This window comes from Colius striatus, chromosome 8 (assembly GCF_028858725.1).
Source record: "Colius striatus isolate bColStr4 chromosome 8, bColStr4.1.hap1, whole genome shotgun sequence".
Classification (NCBI taxonomy): Eukaryota; Metazoa; Chordata; class Aves; order Coliiformes; family Coliidae; genus Colius; species Colius striatus.
This window is the reverse complement of record NC_084766.1, coordinates 10,318,005-10,337,405: the sequence shown is the minus strand read 5'-3', so window position 1 is coordinate 10,337,405 and position 19,401 is coordinate 10,318,005. Positions and strand designations below refer to the sequence as shown.

Genomic DNA, 19,401 nt, shown 5'->3' with positions numbered 1-19,401 from the left:
GTACTCGTTCAATTGAACAGTTCAAGAGGACAGTAGGAGTGCTAGGTTAGACTCACAGAGGCTGCATGGGATGCAGGCATCTATTTGGTGTGACTCTTACTTGGCACTGATATAGTGTGGAGAAGAAAAATATTCTGTAACATTAATTTAGATCAAATCAGTATAGCTGATACGCTCCTAAAAGGTTCTGTTATCACACTTATTCCAAGTAAGAGTTACATATGTCTACTTGCCTTAAAAAACCAAAGCAAACTAAAACCAACCAAACCTAAGCCCCGCCACAGACCAGGCATTTTTTTCCCAGCAGGATGATTGACCTGATAATCAATAGGGGACAGTGAACTAAATCTTTAAAGTGTCATTTCCAATCTAAGTGCCATTCAGACTCTGCAGAGTCTGTAATCTCAGAGTTTCTAGGACCCATAATTTTGGGGCAGAAAGCAAAGTTGACAATCTGCTGTGAAACCAATTCTCTAGCAAGCTCCAAGGGGACACAGGACTACACAACTGAAATCCTATCCTGTAACGTGAAAGCTCTGTAAAGCCTGATTTTAAGCACATTCTGATGAGGAGCAAGCCAACATCACCCCCATGGGATAGATTGTTACATTTCAGTCTTTCCAAGATCCTCTGCTAACTATAAACACACAACTCTAGTGAGATGAATACAAAGAACACTTAAAATCAACAAATGATAATCTGTATTATTTACCTGAGATTGCAAGCAGCATTTTTCTTCTGGCACCAAAAGTGGTAATTCCTAACTCTTTCAAGTCTTGATCGGTAAGAGTAAGGAATGTCTGCAGATCAATCTAGAGTAAAAGAAATAGGAAGAATATGCAAAACAAGTCCCAAAAGTATAAACCTAAAGCAGTTCAGAATACCTTCAAAGGGTTCCCCCCACCTCTGACTTTAGTCACTCTGCCAACTTACTCTGCTTATAAACAACAATCATTGCTTTCCAACGGCTTCTTCACACAGTTGCTCAATTTGCTACTCTGCCTTTCCAACAGATAAAGCAAAAAGCGAGCAGTTTCAGGGAAGTACAGAAGATTAATTGATCTTATTTACTTGAGATCTTGAGTATTTAGCATAATTGCTACGATGTGCTTGGGAATAAGCCAGGTCCATGTAGATATGGTAAGTGCTTCAGACTACAGTTCCGTAGCACAGGATGATTGCTCAACTACTGATGACGCATTTGAGTTCAAGCACTGAGTATTTCATAGCATTCCAAAGTGTATGTAACCATGCATGTTTGTGGTTTTTACACTCCCAAAAGAATTCTCTAGTGAAAAATTGTTTAGCTTTCACTCTGGCCAAACTGCTTGGCTCATCTCAAGCCTAATCAACAACTCTTGAGGTGAGAAAAGAAAACCAAAAACCCACCTGTCAAACAAAAGCCATCTTTAGTGTCAGAAACCAACACAAACTCTCTCCTTTTTAAGAAAGCAGCTAAGAAAACAGGAAAGGTTTAATGACAGGATAATATAGCTATTATGGAACATGCAGGAGAATACAGAGGAGATAAACCTGAGAAACTGTACAAAGAACTGAGGTGGTATAGCTAGATTTAGCAATTCAGGTTGAGGATTGACCTTACCAGTTCCAGCCTGGTCACAGGTAAACCCATGCTGATGTCTATCCCACCCCTGATAGTGCTTTGCAATCCAAAAAGAGTTCATTAGCTCAGGTGCAGCCAGTTCCTAAACACTTTTGTATGGTGCTGCACAGAAATAACATTTCCCCACAACACTTAAGCAGTACAGCTAAAGAGTCACAAGAAATGCTCGCAGAAAACACCAAATCCAGCTGTCCCAGGGCTGAGACAGCAGCAATACACTTTAGTGGATCCAGGAGGATTCTGTAAGCATGTTTATGTGAGCAACTTAATGAGTAGGAGAAGTTACAAATTTGCCTCATGTCTACCCTTGGAATAGTGTACACACTTGTATGAGCCCCCGATGGGTGGTTTCCTCTCATAGCAGAAAATCTGAAGCTGAATATCAGCACATCAGAGCAACTTAAGCAACATGAACCGAAGGTCCTGCTGGTATCTGTTCCTCATGAACATATTCCTCTTAATGACAAGACAAACTGTGCAAAAACCCACTTTGTGTGGTCTACTAGGAGAAAACAAGCAGGTGCAAATGGGAGACCAGCAACCAGTGCAGCTGATACTGCTGATATTGAGGCAAAGCAGACAGATGGGCCCAGAACACAAGAAGATGCCAAATCCAACTATGGTCTTTCCCCTGTGCCACAAAAGATACTGACACAACCCACACATACATCTGTTTTTCTCCCTAGTACACCCAATTCCAGTGGTGTGACACTACAAGATTAGAGGTTCTGTGTCTAAGCCTGGAAGTCTTGCATCAGGGCTCACTGTACTTATGTGACACAGCTAAACATGTCACCAGAATAAACTATCTGCAGCTAACCAAGTTGACTCTACCTATATTCTGTAGATATGAAATACTACCACTTTGGCTAAACGGAGTAGCTGCTGTAGAGGTCCACTACTAGTAGTAGATCACTAACTGTATCTCCCTATTGGGAGCAGATCAAAGCAACTGGCACACAAGGGAAGAGACAAGCAATGAATAAATGTGACCCCAGCATCAGCAGAAAAAAGATGGTACTGCTAAACAAGGACTGGATTTTCACAATCTGTACATGAAGCTGCCTGAAAACTGTTAAACTCTAGGTAACATCCTAGTTTATAAGTAGGAATTAACTTTCCTTGAACGGAAAAACTCCACTCCATCTAGTTTTTATTCTTTGCTAAGAGTAAGTCAAAGATGCAGGACAAAAGAGTACTTATGGCCAGACAGGATATCTGCATGACATAGGATTCAGATTAGAAAGAATAGTTCATGAGAACCCCGTGAAAGTGAGATTTCATTGTGGCTTTGGTCAAGAGACATAACATCTACTGCTGGAAAAAGAAGTACCTTTCTTGCTGAAAAGACAACTTTCAAAGGAACACTAACCTCTTGCTGTTGGAATACATCTGTGTATTTGCCCAAACCAAGTTTGCTGAACAGCTCAGGCAGATCAGATCCCTTAAACAAACTGTTCAGGTTACAGCCATTGCTTCCTGTCAGCGAGGAAATGCAGTCCATGTAATTACTGCTGCTGAGATAGTGTTCAGCTGAAAGGGAAGAGATGCATCTTTAGTGACATCACATATGTACACAGTTTTCCATCCTATCAACATTTTATTCAACTAGATCATTAAATTATTAATGAAATAAAATCAAAGTATGTGAACTGCCACATGGATACAAGCCAGCAGCTCATACAGGGGAAAAACCTGTAGGACCTCATTGATTTTCCTCCTCTCAAGCTCTCTCTTTTCTCCAGTAGTACTTTAGAAAGCACTGTTGCACCCAAATGCAACCAGTCCTTTATAGTCTGGATGGAGAAAAAGCCATGCTGAAGCAATTCCTAGTAAAGGAACTACATAGGAGCCACATATGGTTTGGCTATTATTTTAGCACAATGTAGAAAAAAGTAGAACAAGTATTTTTATAGAAGACAAACAGGAAACACACTCCCTATTTATAATCAAAGAAGATATATCTTTAAAAAAAGTTTATAGGATGTTTCTTAAAAAAAAGAAAACAAGAAAGCTGATTAGCAGTGCAATTCCTTTCCTCTGTGTGTGCATATTGATAGTGTGTAATCACATAACTCATGATGATTTTTCCTTATGCTGTATAAGAAAAGTGCAGCTCCTAGGGAATGCATCAGGCCTTTCTGTAAATGGGGCAGGCTGCTGCAAGTGCTCCCTCCCTTACTACAGACACAGGAAAGAATAGCAGTAGCAAATGCATATGAAGCTGGCAAGAGATAATGGATACTTTCCCAGGTGAGTAAAATGAAGATTGCCCCAGGGACTTCTGCTATGGCCTCTGCTACAGAATGCAAATAGGATGTGAAAGCCATGATTTTTCACAACTGGCTGTGCTACATTTCTTATTTTCTGTGCATAAAATAGTTGGAAGCAGCTGGGATCAGATTTACAGAGTTTAGGGAATTTTTGATCCACCACAGCTTCATTTGGAAGTTCTAAATTACAGTAAACTGTTCAACGTTCAAAAGTGAACAGTAAGTTTGAGAAATGAAGCAATAATTAAGTTAATTTTTTAGACTTTAAAAGGCACTGCCTCAGTTTCTTCACTATCACAGTAAAAACACTAAAGATACTCAAACAGGAATTCACTATCTTACAGGGCAGACGATGCATGGTCATATCTCAAAAACTGAGCATTAAGAAATAATTCTTACTGATGTAGTCTGGATGCACTATGTTGAGAGCAAAGAAATTTAACATTACTATGCAATTGTGTTAACGAAGAGTCACACAGAACACTAGCACCTATATGGTAAGGTAAATACGCTGGGCAGCCAATTCTAGTTACTTCTTTCATTCCTTCCACGTTTCATTCTCTGGAAAAGCCACAGCTGCTACAGAAAAGTTTTCCCCATTGTCAATGTCACATTTCTGATTTCCTTCTAATGCATGTGGAAATATATTTTTAATCCTTATTATTTTGATTAACCTACAGCTTCCATTTTCCTTCACTTAACTTGGAAACTTCAATGCTTTGATTTCAAAGAAAAGCTTCTCATCTCTGCTGTTTTCTGTGAGGACTTAGAACATGGTGTGCAGCTATTCACAGGTGAACTAATGTGCTTCTTAAAAATCACTAATAACTACAATTACACTAACTATGAATATTTCCTCTAGTTGAAGCTATGCCTTTTTAGGATGTCTAAGTTTTACTATCTATGTACTTTGCAGTTAATCTGGGATTTAGGCTTTATTTTCCATTTAAGAAACAGGCAACAACAACAAAAAAGAGTAAAAAGAGCCATTGCAATTAATTCCCCATAACGCAGTTGGTAAGGACCAGTTTTCTCCACCTCGGTTTTTCACTCTTTCAGGAAGTCATACATTAAGTAATTAAAAAAGTTTTACAGAGTTCAACTGATAAAATCTGTAAGCTTTGAATACTGTTTGAAGTAATTGGGAAATTCACAGCCTGAGTCCACAGAAAGCAGTGCTTAAAATCATGTGCTAGGCCACACCAAACATACGGATAGTCTTCTTTTATCACTTTAAAAAGAATTCCACTTGAAAATACAGTATAAGCACAAACTGTGACCACCAATGAGCAAATAGCCTGATAATGACCTGCCTCTTGTCTGTGTGTGATGTAGAAATAAGCTTTTATATAGATCTGGTTTCAGTAACGCCTTGAAACAACTTTTCCAAGACTGCAAAGAACTTTCAGAAAGAACATCTTACATTTAAAACATCTCCTTAAAGGGTTTCCTTTTGGACCATTATTCATATATCATGTTACACAATCTTTCATGTGCTTTCACCTGTCAATTTGTTAAAAAAGTTTATTTTACAGCTGTCCAAATTAAATCCCCAGTGATGTCAGGAAATGTTGCTATTCAAATTAGTATTAATCAATATCTTTTTTTTTTAAAAGAACAAGACCTTAAAAAATAAACAACCTGACTTATTTTGTTTACGTTTGGGGCTACCAATTGAAGAGACAAACTCGTTGTGAGCTGCAGGTCCAAGTCCATTATGGTCTCTCCAGTTATCAGATTCACTGCCACTTCCCAGATGCTCCCGACTGTTGGAGCGGGAAAGAGACATCGATGAACCCTGCAAATCAGAACAAGGAAATTGGGGCAGAAAACAGACATATTATTGTGACTCAGATGTTTTCTTTGAAGCAGTTCAGTTAAAAAAAAATAAATCCAGCTTCTAATGCTTGCAAACATTCTTTTGGCAGTTGTTCAGTAGTCAAATAATCACAAACCGGACACAAAAACAGCAGGTGTGCTTAAAACATGTGCAGTTTACAGATTTTAAGCAGGAGTTATTTAAAGACCATGCTTCAAAATAAATTGCTCAGTGTTTCCAAGTTTCTTTCCAAAATGTTCTGTGGTATCAAATTCCCACACAAATTCCAGACAAAGCAGGGGAAGAGAAGCATTGCTTCACAGAGAAGGGAATGTAACAGAATATCATTCTGAAGATAAGCAAAAATCCAGTACACAGTACTTGACAACAATCCTGTATGGAACACAGCAACGACAATTCTGCAATAGTTTGCCAATTTGCAGATTGGGTGCTTTTTAAAATACATTTTCATATTCATGTAAAGAACCAGTTAGAAACTCTTATCATGGTGAGTCTGAAGGTTTCAAATTAAGGAAACGATATTCCCTGGCAACAGAAATTCACTATTCAGTTGGATGGGAATATATCAAAAGACGACAGACATTATTGGTACCACATATTTACATCAACTAAAAACTGTGGAATCAAATAAACAATTTATCTCTAAACACTTGCATCATATTCTAATTGGAAAGCATATCTTAGGAGGCAGCAACCTTTTGTATTATTCAGGAAAATTGATACTACTGAAAAAAAAGGTAAAAACTCCTTGCTTTTGGCAAAATGGGGAAGGTGTGAGCTAAGGTTAGTATGGCTCCAAGGAATTATCTTAAAGTCTTACAGAAGAGGAAGAAAACAACAAGGCCTCTGCATTATGTTAGATCACAGAGATGGCTAAAAGTTATGAAGTGAAAAAGATATCATCCAACGTTTCTACACAACTGAATGCACAGCAAAACAATGCAGTGAAGATGAAATATGTTTGGAGAGCTTATTTGAAAAATTCACTTCCCATACATTAGATTATAATACCAATACTAAATGTGTTCAAAGACTTCAGCACATGACTCTTCAACTTGGATTTTCATGGAAAAAGCGTGGAGATACTGCCTCCAACACAAATGATATCAAAGACAAATAGAAGGACACAAGGGATCTGAGATTTTTAGCTTCTTCCACAACAGCTCACACCAAATAATGGAAACAGGAGTCCTAACATGCTACCATTTCACTGGAGTTTCACTGTGGCCGGCATATGGGCAAACTCTGAGTGACTAAGATAGCATGGTTTTGGTTAGAATGATATGCCTGCTGAGAGACTTTCAGCAGTGCATCATGGTCTGGGGAAAAACCCCACCCCAGCTCCATCAGTTTAGAAACATAAAAAAAAAAAAATCACAGATTTTCTTTGTAGCTTTTCATCTCCCCCTGCTACTGCTGCAAGCTCATTACCAGTACTCAAACCTATCGCATGTAGTTAAATACACAAAAAGTTCACATGTCAAGTGGGGAGCACTGAGGCACAGTTTTACCATAGTAGAACACTTCTTTTGCATTAAAAGGTATATCCTAGAGAAAAACTGTATGAAGTCCTGAAGAAATACACTATTTACTTTTTATGGAAGTAGAACACAAATAAAGAAAAAGGTGTGACTACTGAAGCTGAGAAAGATTAGAGAAAAAAAACAGTGAAAAGCTACTTCAGAGTGCCTTTGGAAAGAAGCAAACATAGGTTTCCTCCAACACTCCCATGGTGACACTCTGAAGAGACTTCCTGGACCCTATAGCTGCCTTCTCACTGGAAACCTCTGCACTCTGTTAACAGTGCAAATTGACAAAGCTGCAGAACTCAAAAAGCTTTCTCTACAGAAGATAAAACAAATCGCAGCGGTTTTTTTCCCCCTAACTTCCTGCTCCACCATGCAGTGAATCACATTACCCAGTTTGTTATGGACACATTGTTTTAATTAGTTTACAAAATATCTACCCCTTCTCTACAACTATTGAGACATTTGGTCCCATAAGTTGCTTCAAGTTTCTTTAAACGAACGGCTTTTCAGGAGCAGGCTTCTATAAAGCTAGACTAAGATTTACAAAGAAGATACAATTTTGTGTGTTGGACTGAATCTATTCCACATGTCTTATTATTTACATAAGAATCCTTTTTCGCCACCAAACATATTTAGAACCCTAAGAGGAAAGCTAAAGGTCTTATCTGTGAGATTTCTTTTTACACAACTTATACACTTCAAGAGAAACTGTATAATTTGTTAGAAGTCTGTTTCCAGTGTAGTGTAGTTTTTTTTTTGTACCTCGTATGTAGTTGTCATAGATGGCTTGTACGATACATGATTTGCTCTTCTTAGTTCCTTGATAGTTTCTGCAGGCATAGATTTAGAGAAACCCAAACCACTCCATGTATTTGTTGGAGTTCGCACTTCCGTTACAACTGGCTTTTTTAACATAGCTGGAAAAATACAGACACAAATCAGTAAATCTCACCCTTGAAATGACAAACCTGCGGTCACATATGCTGACAGACTTCAGCCCACCAAATGGTAAACTCTAAACACCTCCACTTTCTACACAGCTTAAGTTCTACCCTTCCTTAAGGTAATTTATTCTGTCAGAGGACATTTAAATCCCACAGAGCTGCAAGGAAGCCAAAAGATTCATATCTGTTTCAAAGAGAGATGTTTATGGTTTTTCTTTTGGTCAGGGGACATTTGGTTTATCATTAAACAGGGATGGAGATATGGCTTCAATCCCTTATAGATTAACTTAATTATCACTGAAATAACGAGTAACTTTAACAATGACAAACATCTTAAACTTTAATTTGCATCCAGATAAAATAAAGTATTCCAGCTATGAGGTGTCTGAATACAACAGGGAATATTTGCATATGGATACACTTATACAGAGAATATCCCATCTGCAACTCATTTGTACTGTTTATTATACTGTTCGGTATTAAGAAATTTTTGGAATGTGAAAACTAACATACAAATGTCTCACTATTGGATTTACATTGGATTAAAAATCCAATTACAAAACAAATTTCACAAGATTCTTTTGGCTGTATACTAACAACCTCTTCAGAAGTCACTGTTTATCTACATACCTTTGGTTGCTAGTAGCTTCTTCTGTTCATAGTCAAATGCCTACAAGTTAAACATGAAGGTAAATTAGTTGTCATTCTAATAAAATTTCATGCCAGCACTCAGCTTTGTCAAAACAATGATTTTCAAAGTGGTCATCTAGGAGAAACCTGAAGTACTTCACAATAATTGGACAGTAGTCCAAGTAAAGCCTTAGTTACTACAGAGCATTCACTTATAGATAACAAAGACTTTTAAGTAACTGATATCCATTTGAATGAGGTGGCAGTACCTCATTTAGGCAAAGTTTTTACTGTTTTGGGGTATTTTAAAGATATTTTTCAAACATAGTTTCTCTTCTCTGATTATAGGACAAGGGGTGATGGGATGAAGTTGAAACACAAAAAGTTCCACTTAAATATAAGGAAAAACTATTTGACTGTTCAGGTGAGGGAGCCCTGGCACAGGCTGCCCAGAGGGGTTGTGGATCCTTCCTTGGATCTTCCAGACTTGTCTGGACATGTTCCTATGTGACCTGATCTACGTGACCCTGCTTCTGCAGGGGGGTTGGACTAGATGATCTCTAAAGGTCCCTCCAACTCCTGCCATTCTGTGATTCTACGATTATCTGTTCTTAGCACTTAAAACATTCTTTAAAGGTACAAAAAAAGAGAAATATATACCTTAGATGGAAAATCTAGGCACCACAGTTATTTTTAATAATCTTTCTAGTTTAGTTCTTCTCCAGGCACTCAGCTTACGAACGGCGATGAAAATGTTTTGAGATAATTAAAAACCTCTTTGCATTTGCACTGCCTATAACTCCAGAAGATTGGAAGTTTAAGTAAATCCTAGTAAAATAAGCTACACTTTGAATTACAGATTATCAAGTCTAGACACACACAACACTACCAAAATTCACTATTTACTCTGAATTGTTAAATGCACTACTTAAAGTAGGAGTTATTACACACAAATGATGTTTGTGTAGACTAATATAGGTAAACAACTTTATTCTATACTTAGAAAAGTGTAAAGGTCTTTCCTGTCTCTAAGAGTTAGCTGACAAAGAGCTGACACTCTTCATTTGAAAGGGTTAATGACTCTGTAAGGAAATGCTTTTACTGAAACAGCAATGACAAGCCAGTCTACTGGTCAACAGTCACCTTTGCATTCTGTGGTAATTTCCCTTGGTAATTATCAAGTTCTGCAGGAGGTTTGGGTTCATTCAGGGAAACACACCTGCATGTTTACATAGGATGGTTGTGGAGCCAGACGTGCTCTTTCAGAGTTCTGTTGGGCAGCTGCTGCTCGCTCTGCTGCGCGTTCACTTCCAGGAGCCTTTTTATCAGCCATGGGACTTTCAGAAGCACTTAACTCTGCATCTGAGAGCAGCCTCTCTGTGGTACTGCAGGAGCAAAAAGTCACTATTAACTCCAGTCCTTTTTCCACAAGTAGTGAACAATTTTGACAATGGAGCTTTACCCTGAGAAATGTGGGAGCAGAATTCAAGTCATGCCAGTACACAAACATCTCAGTGTTTTCCAGAGTCTCAGATTTCCTTTACCTGTTTCTCAGTGAAACCAAGCATGTATTGCTGCTTGCTGTATTACCAAGTATGAAGTGTAGTTTATAAATTCAGATTAGAGCTCTCTGGTGTTTGGAATGATCCCATACAATCCCTATGCAGTGTGACTTCCTATATCATTTAGCCTTGCTCAGGCTAGCAGTTCACTAGCTCTAACAGTAAGACGACAGTAGCATAGAGGGAGATGCATAGTGGAGACTAAAAGTCTTGCTTTTAAAGCTTCATTAATTGCAGTCCTACCTGCCAAAGCACCTCTTAATGTAATCTTATTTCTAAAAATCAGCTACATTTTAAGTCTACTCTAGAAGGGTATAAGCTCTTACTCTGAAGCAAAGTGATCATGTTTCAGATGCTGTAGACTACTCCAGAAAATGTCTTAAGCTGTGAGCACTACATCCTCAACAAAAAGAACAAGACAAATAGATGACTGACAGACAAACAACTGAGGCTGGTTAGCAGGATTCCTTGGATTTCTGACCTATGACAGCAGGATTAATAAAATACATGTCGTAGATTTAACAGAGTAAACACATGAGGCAAGAAAAAAAATATGTATCTCAAAAGAGTAATGATAAACAGCTCCCAAAAGAAATAGAGGAAACTACTAGAGTATACTTAAAAGGAAAGTTACTTAAAGTATATGTGATACAACACCAAGTTAAGCACAGAACTTGTGCTGTCAAAACACGACTCAAGAGTCTCACTGCTGGCTCACTACAAAAACAAACAAACTAAAAATCATTGACACAAGTGTTTTAGAACATGCTGTTATGCCCTGAATATCATTTTTCTAAGAAAACAGCCTCAGGTAGACAGAAAAGGGAAATCAGTTGTCAGTTAGAAATTGTCCTCAAAGCTATAAATAAAAGAAAGAGAGAAAAATAATGTATCCTTTAGAAATAGGAAACGAAAGTACCTCTAAAAGAAATCCCTACTCTTTTGTGGGGGAGCAAAGGCATTTATTTTTTTTCAAACTGAAGAACAATACTTATGATGTACACAGAGCATACAAAGCTTGCAATTAACAGACAAACTGGAGAGGTGTCTTGATGTCCAATGTGATTAAAAAAAATTGAGCACAACTTAAATAATTTCTTTGAATATCTTATGATTGAACCACTTGTACCTAAAAAAACATAGTCTGTATTTTTGCATGGCATAAATTCCACTAATCTCTATTTGTACACTTACTGCAAGTGAGAATTTTTGGTGCCTTGCAGTAATTCAACCGTTTGTCTTTTGGCACAAGCCTGTTTGGAAGAACTCAACATCTGCTTCAGATCACTGGTATTTGCTGAATGGCTCGGACTTCTTGGCATGCCCACTTCCACGAAAGCATCATTGCAACCTACAAGACCAATAAAGAGAATAGTTAAACTGAACTCCTCTAACGTTCTGGTACACTTACTGAAGGAATGAGAACTATAGAACAAAACCTGCTCTTCCCCCTTACAGAATTATTGTAGCCTTCTGGGATAACTTGGTCAAGGTTAAAAAGCAAAGAGTCAAGAATGCAAGATGTTAGCATTCATATGTATAGTAGACACTATTTTCTTCTTTCAAACCATTGTTTTAAATAATATTAGTTAATACTAAAAGTGATGATTAACAATGGAAAATGAGTATTTCACAAAATTGATTTTATACCCAGTTTTAGTGAAGTTAAACAGGTACTCGGATAACTTCTACCTTTGTTCAAATATCTTCAGAATGTGCACTTACAAATATTAATCACCTTAATTGGGTAATGCACCTTTTATTTAAATGAACATTTCAAATGACTACAAATTTTAATAAGAATATCTCCTTATGGAAACGTATTTGCAAGGGAAACAAGGCCTTTACACATATTTGCTCAAGTTGGAAGTACTGCTGACTTTCCCTCCTTCCAAGAGTGACAGAAGTAGTTCCTTAGTTGCTTTAGGTTCTAAAAGGCAGCACAACCGAAATGCTGTTTTAAAACATGCAAATAAATTCTATTTGCCAGGGCCATCTACACATAATTTTCCATAATCCCTTTTCAAGTGTATTAACTCCTTTCATTAGAAAAACCAAAAATATATCATCATTCAAACCAGCAGAAATTGTTTTAAGCAATGAAGTTAAGCTGGTGTAAAACATACTAACATTTCATAGGTTATTTCTCTCCGCTCTTCAGGAAGATATGAAATACTACAAGTGCATTTTTGTTGACTTCAGGTGTTTGTAACAACAGTACAGCTCAGATGCTGCAACTTCTATTTACTTTCTTTGACAACATATGTCAGAGATCCAGTGATATCATAGAATCACAGAATGGTAAGGGTTGGAAGAGATCTTTAGAGATCACCTAGTCCAATCCCTCTCCCAGCGCAGCTGCAAAGCCAATGCACAGATAATGTATTTATGTTTCTATTTCATAAACTGTACAGAGACTGCACAAACATTAACAAACAGAAGAATCAGATGTCAAAATCTTACCTTCTGCATTATTTGACTTGGCAGCTACTTGTTCTGAGGCAGCATGAGTACTTGTTTGTCTTACAGGATCACTATGGTTTGTACTCAACACATTTTCTCCTAGTGATGTGGCAGACAGTGCAGCATACTTGATATTTGAGGTCTGAAATGATTGTTAAAAGTCACAGCAATGGTTGTTATGCTTAAGGAAATTTGAAAGAATTTTCTATCTGTGCAGGAAAAGAAGAAATTCATTCCTGATACAGAACAATATGCTTGAATGTTTTTCAATTTAAGTCATATTTTTAAGACACCACTAGTCTATTTGTAAACCTAGCAGCTTTAACAATCTACTAAGACAGCTGGTTTTCTCTTTCGGGTTTTCTCAGCAGTGGCCTATTACAAACAGATCTGGTTCTTCAGCAATAATATCACTTACCTTTACATGACCATTTAAAGAAGGTGAGCCTTTTTTACCCTCAGATTGCATGCCATTAACATGGACTTCAACAGGAGTCAAGCCTGGTGGTGGAGATGGAGTGTTTTGACCATAATTGGGTACTCCAGACAACAGAATACTAGTTAAAGTTGCTTGGGCGGTAGATGGTATCATTAGGTGTGGAATAGCAGAAAAACCTGTAGCAAGATTTGGTTATGTCCTGATTAAGTTTCTCATTTAACTTTCTACAGCATTGTAGTACTTTATATAAATCTGTGTAGCTCTGATATGTAACTACAGAAGTTTCCATTAGAATCACATGCCAAACCCATAATGCTTTATCTAACAACTACTTTGCAATTTAACGTCATTCTCTACAATAAAACAGATGAAGACAGTGCATGTGACAGCATGTTTTAACTTCACATTAAGTTACAACTTCAAATTCAGATGTTTATTCATCTGTGTTGAGACAAATTTAAGAATTAAGGTTCTAGAGACTGAATGACAACTGAAAAATCTGGAATCATTCTAACGACTTAGTGCTGTACAGTTCATTTAATTCACATTTCATTTCAACCAACCTGTGGCATTTGTGTTAGCAAGAGATGTTGTCCATAATGTGGGACTCGGCGTGCCTGAACTTGGACTCTGCAAGGGACTCACAGAGCTATTAAGGGCGTTCAACAAAGAGTTTGGAGCAGTTGAGGTGTTGACTGACAGGGCTGTTGGACCTAAAAGGCCTGGAAAAAAATATTCAAGTGAATATTTAGCCAAGACTTACAGAAAAACATTTTTCACAAAAGTATCACCTAAAACCAACCAAAGAAACCCCCACTAAATCACACCAGCATTTGTTTTACAAACAAGTTTTATCATTGAACCTGCTGTTTATTTGTTGCAGAGAGCATATTGAAAATGTGTTTTCTTGAACTGGAATCGTATGCCTCAATTGTAGTACCTTTTATGTGTTTTTACTGGACTAACTATTGGAATAACAAAGAGTCTCACCATCTTTCTATATTCTCTCTATCGTTTTTATCAGTTTGCTTTAAAGAAGCATCACTTATACAAGAAAACAAATGCTCTACACAATCCTACATTCCTTTCAGACAAGGACCTTTCCTCAGTAGCTCACATGGACAAACTGCTGCTTCCACACTAGAAACTATTAAATTCCTTTTTCGCATCTTCAACACTGGTTGAGCAGAAAAGAAATCACTTCCCAAATGCATTGCATATTCCCAAAGCATTCCCTCAAACCAGCTCCTCATGAAAGAACATTCACAGGGTAGTTCAGCACTATAAGAGGTAAAAAAAAGTACAGTCATGACTAAACAGTAACATAAGCAGCATTAAAACGCACAGTCAAATGGAACAAATGCTTGCTCCCCGTGACCCTCCAAGACAGCATGAGCCATGGAACTATGATGCACTCCTGGGTGACAGGTCGCACAGCAGGACGGGGGTTCCATGAGGATCCTGAGTTTCAAGAACCAGTGTCAAGATGTGTCGCTAATTTTTTTCTGGGACTGCTTGGTTTCCTATACCTTTCTGATAATAAGGTGTCTGCAGAGCTTGAAAATAAAATGGTAACTCCAATCTGGACTATGTGCTTCCTCTGTAATACTAGATTAGGATAGAAAGCTTACACTTTCCTGTCCAGATTCGTGCTAAATAGAAAAGACTCAATTAGTAGCAAAAGCATCATCCAACTACAATGAGACACAGCCAGAATTGAAATGGGATGCTAGCTGTGTTAACTTTCATGATATTGTTGACAGGCTTGAGTACCTGCCCACATTCAGGACAGCCTGAGACAGTACAATAATGCCAAAAAAATAAATGGCATTTGAAAAAGATTCTTCTGAAAGTTGTTAAAGCAATGTCCTAATGCACCTGCATTTCATTCCCGCGTATGTTCAACTGAGTGGTCTGCAAACTCCTGGAGAATTTTCTACAGGGATAAGTCACACACCTGATAATGAGAGCTTTGGAGGAAGTTCAACAACAAGTCCTTGAAAGGCCACATGCTTTTGGAAATGTATAATGCTTTAACACAATTCCTTATGCATACCTGGTCCTTTTTTCTAGTACAAGAGAATTAAGTTTCAAATACACATCTCTCAAAAAAAGTCACATAAAGATGTATATGGAATATAATGCATACCAAGCCCAGTGAGTCCTAGTCCTGCAGAGGACAAGATATCCAAACCAGGACAAGACAAACCAACAGGGCATGAGACAGTAGAGGGATTGGATGCTACGGCGACTCCACTACTTTCAAGTCCCAAGAGACATTTCCGTGCCTCATACATGTTTAAGGCATTCCGTTCAACACTTTTTACAATCACAGACTGTAGGGAAAGAAAAACAAACAAATCAACAAAAAAGGAAAACCAAATGAACAACACAACTACGTAACATGCATCTGCACCACAGAGTTTCTCTTAATAGTTCTTCATGGCTATCAGCAACACTGCAGTGTGAGACAGCATGAGACCATATTGACTAGCAACTACCCAAATTCAGAGGCATTGATGGTAAGTTTAGGGATTTCTGAGCAAAACAATTACTATACCTCGTTGTTACTTGATATACCAAATCTTAAGTGTCTCAAGATCCAGATAAGTGAATCAATAATTAAAATTTTATCTTCTATTATCTGAGATCTACATTTCAAGGTGCCAAACAAGTTGTTCATGTTCAATTCAGCTATTCAACACATGGCTGTTTGAGAATAAAGTAACAAATGCCTGAAAAACTAAATGACGAAAACCATTGTTTGTTTCTTGGACATTCTCTACATGATGTTTCTTTGCATTGATTTTATATATCCCTACACAAAGAAGATAACTTATTGACACAATGGAAAGTTCATTTAGTACTTTGAAATGTCTGTCTGTTACGGCATTATATACAACAATGCACATAACTGTGAGAACTGCCTATTCAAACTCGTCTGAATCTTTTACAATGAACATCTCCCACGAAGTATTTTGTAATTCTGTTTCTTGTGGTTCTTTTCAATATCTTGTGTAGAACACAGTCAGACTTCTCTCAGTCATATGGTTTGGCTTTTTCCTTTTGTTTAATTCTGACTGCTAAAGAACACTGCAGTTATTGGGGAGAGCTGCAATTTCAGACAAATTTCTTTTATCAGCAGATGACATACAAAAGCCAATCTCTGCATTGTCAAGTACTTAATAGAAGTCAAATTACCATAAGGGAGAACTGATGTAACATTTAAACTGATATTTCAAGCAGAAAATATACACGCCTTTCACAAGTTTATGATCCATTAAGTTTGGGAGGAGGAGTAGACATATGTCAACTCTTCATCTCTGAAAAGTTGTTATGAAAGTCTAAAAAGAATATATAAGCTTTTCACTAGCCTTGCTTGGTTGCTTTGGCTTCGGCTTAATGCTGATGAAGACATCTAACTGCTCCATTAGCTGTGTTATAAACTGTGGTTCTACTTCAATTTCTTCCTTCATATCAAACATGAGCACAAGAGGAAGGCAACCCTGAAAAGACAAGAGAAGACTATGCAAAAAAATCAGAAAAATCATGATCTGCCATTGTCCCATGAAAATGTTCCCAAGAAACTGAAGAACAGAGATAGTAAAACATCATGATACAGTAAGTTCAGAAAAAAGTAAAGAGGAAATTTTAAGTAAAGCCATTTCCTCATTTCCTTGTAAGCAAGAACACAGATGTATCTTTCTACCCTGGGACTGTGTACAGCTTGATGGTATAAAGATGAAGTGATTTGTTGAATATTTGACATTCCAACAGCACATACACATCCAACACTAGGTATTTATACAAACTTATAGGTGTCAGGGGGAGTCCTATAAAAACAACACTATTATCTATTAACTCAGAACAAAACACTGTCAGGAACTGATAGCAGGAGCCAGGCTTACTCAAATGGCTCTCATTACACTACGTTTGAGGTGAAGCAACATGATTCTGAAGTGTCTCTAAGTCACCATTGCCTAAGCCTTTCACCCTTCTCTTCCTCTATCTTGCTAGGCAAGTATTTTCCAGTGATATAGATGACAATCTCTGAAGCACTTGAAATAGTACATAAATAAAAAATCACCCCTAAAAAAAACCTTGAACCCAAGGAACAACAAAAAACCCTCAGTTGGCACAGGATATCTAGAAATTACTATATTGCTACTTCTCCTACAAAAACAAGAACAGAGCATAGAAAGACAGTGAAGAACAAATGCTACTTTTTTAGATTCACAATGATGTAAATGGTATCAAGAAAAAAAACTACAGTAAGACACATTCTGCACAGTGGTCTTATTTGATCCATTTGCTGTTTTCACTTCCGAATGAGAAGCAGCAAATTGGTGTATTCATTTCCTCAGATGACTGATTCCATATCATTTCATATCTTAATAGCATTTCTCAAGAGTACTACCCATAGAGACTTAGTACTTCCCAAACCTAAACTGAAGTAATTTTAACTTAAGGAAAGTTAAAGCAAGGCATCTTAAATACTTTAAGACTACTGTCAAACACAGCTTAACTCCAAAAAGTGAATGTGTCTGAAAAGAAAAATTATGGATAAAGTCTATTTAAAAACATTGAAATCAATAATCAAGGATTTTACAGTGACAGAACAGAATGCTGACAGCATTTAATACTTGGATTTTCCAAATGTTTTTGTAAAAACGGTTACAGGTCATTATTGGAGGGTCTCACCAAAAACCTGCTGACTGAAAACGTGACTAAAGGTTGAGAAGATAAAAAGGGAAACCAGAAACTTCAAATCTGAAATATCAGGTTTCATAAACATATTGAAAGGGTCTTTTTTTTTTTTTTTACAGTATTCCGATTGCATGTTTAGAGCACCTATGTGATGGTAACACAGAGACAGGACCATATTTTGTTCTCTCAGGAAGTGAGTAAACAAAACTAAGTTGTTGATGTCTTCTACAACTAATTATAGTAGTACTCACTATTATACTCAAAACTAACAAAAAGTCTCTATTTTTTAGTGACAACCCAAATGTAGTTGAAACTAAAGGGTTTGAGTTGAGGGGAATATACAGAACAGGAACACTTTAAACAAAACTCCAAACCACTCCTGCTTAGGTAAGCACGTAATTTATAGTCACTATGTATTCTTCCTTCCTTTTACAATACTCATCCTCATCACTACTGTGAGTACTGTCTTAACCACCAACATATATTCCTGCAAGCAATGTACTGATTAGAAGCAGAGACTTGCACTGCTCATCAGAAGTAAGGGATATTCACAGGTGAGACATCATGGAATTCACAGCCTTCTCAAAACAACTAGTTACCAGTTGATATTAAAGTTTCGATTTAGACATACTGCTAGGCTATTTTTAAGACAGCACCAAGAAATTACATGTGCCCTACTGTGAGGTATCTATGCATTGCATCTTCTGTTTATGTTGTGAAGTCTGTCTCAAATTTAGTCTCTCATGAGAAATACAGATCACACCACTTTAATAGCTCAGAAAAATGTTATGGCATTTCTTTTCCTGGTATTGGTGTTCAGACATTTTTTCTAGGAGCTCTGCAGATGTCAAATCACTATTTTTAAATCCCCTCTCCAACTCCATAGCACTCTTGTGCTGTCTAGCTCTGGAAACAGCATCAGCTGTGATTCTGAATCAGAGGAGCTGGCAGGAGGTAGCAACAACAGTGACCAAGGTGCAGTTGTGTCTTGCAGGAAATCACATAAAGGAATGTCATCTCACTGAACAATGCCCAAGGACACCACAAATCAAGTGAAATTCACTTTAAAAGATGTCAAGAACAACTGTAGCTACCTATCTGTAGTGTAGATATTGGCATACTTAAAAGAGATTTTAGCTGAAGCTGGAAAATATACTGGTTTTACAAAGTTAGGAATTGGAAGTAAGTTTTTAGCTGGTTAGCTACATCTTCCCTCAGCTTCTCAAATTTGTTTTGTTTAAGAAAACACAGTCTCTCTCTGCAAAATCTGTTTACAATTCTTGGTTTTTCCACTAACCTCAACACAACATTTCAGGAAATGTAATGCCTGTGAGTTGACACAGACCAAGTCTTCCTGTCAGAATGGCTCTTAAAGGCTGATATAGGGGAT

At 37.3% G+C, this 19,401-nt stretch overlaps 1 protein-coding gene across 2 annotated transcripts in view; it reads right to left on the bottom strand.

Annotated features, from left to right (window-relative positions):
• BICC1 (BicC family RNA binding protein 1) overlaps window positions 1–19,401 on the bottom strand; it is a 104,765-nt gene that overhangs the window by 3,088 nt on the left and 82,276 nt on the right. For both annotated transcript variants that reach the window (XM_062001645.1, XM_062001646.1), the window contains exons 9-20: window positions 16,679–16,810; window positions 15,454–15,640; window positions 13,868–14,026; window positions 13,284–13,480; window positions 12,866–13,007; window positions 11,597–11,753; window positions 10,060–10,225; window positions 8,841–8,880; window positions 8,029–8,183; window positions 5,539–5,695; window positions 2,997–3,157; window positions 713–812 (exon numbers count right to left, since the gene is read on the bottom strand). In XM_062001645.1, coding sequence (XP_061857629.1) covers window positions 713–812; window positions 2,997–3,157; window positions 5,539–5,695; window positions 8,029–8,183; window positions 8,841–8,880; window positions 10,060–10,225; window positions 11,597–11,753; window positions 12,866–13,007; window positions 13,284–13,480; window positions 13,868–14,026; window positions 15,454–15,640; window positions 16,679–16,810 — 1,753 coding nt within the window. The remainder of the gene's footprint in view (window positions 1–712; window positions 813–2,996; window positions 3,158–5,538; window positions 5,696–8,028; window positions 8,184–8,840; window positions 8,881–10,059; window positions 10,226–11,596; window positions 11,754–12,865; window positions 13,008–13,283; window positions 13,481–13,867; window positions 14,027–15,453; window positions 15,641–16,678; window positions 16,811–19,401) is intronic.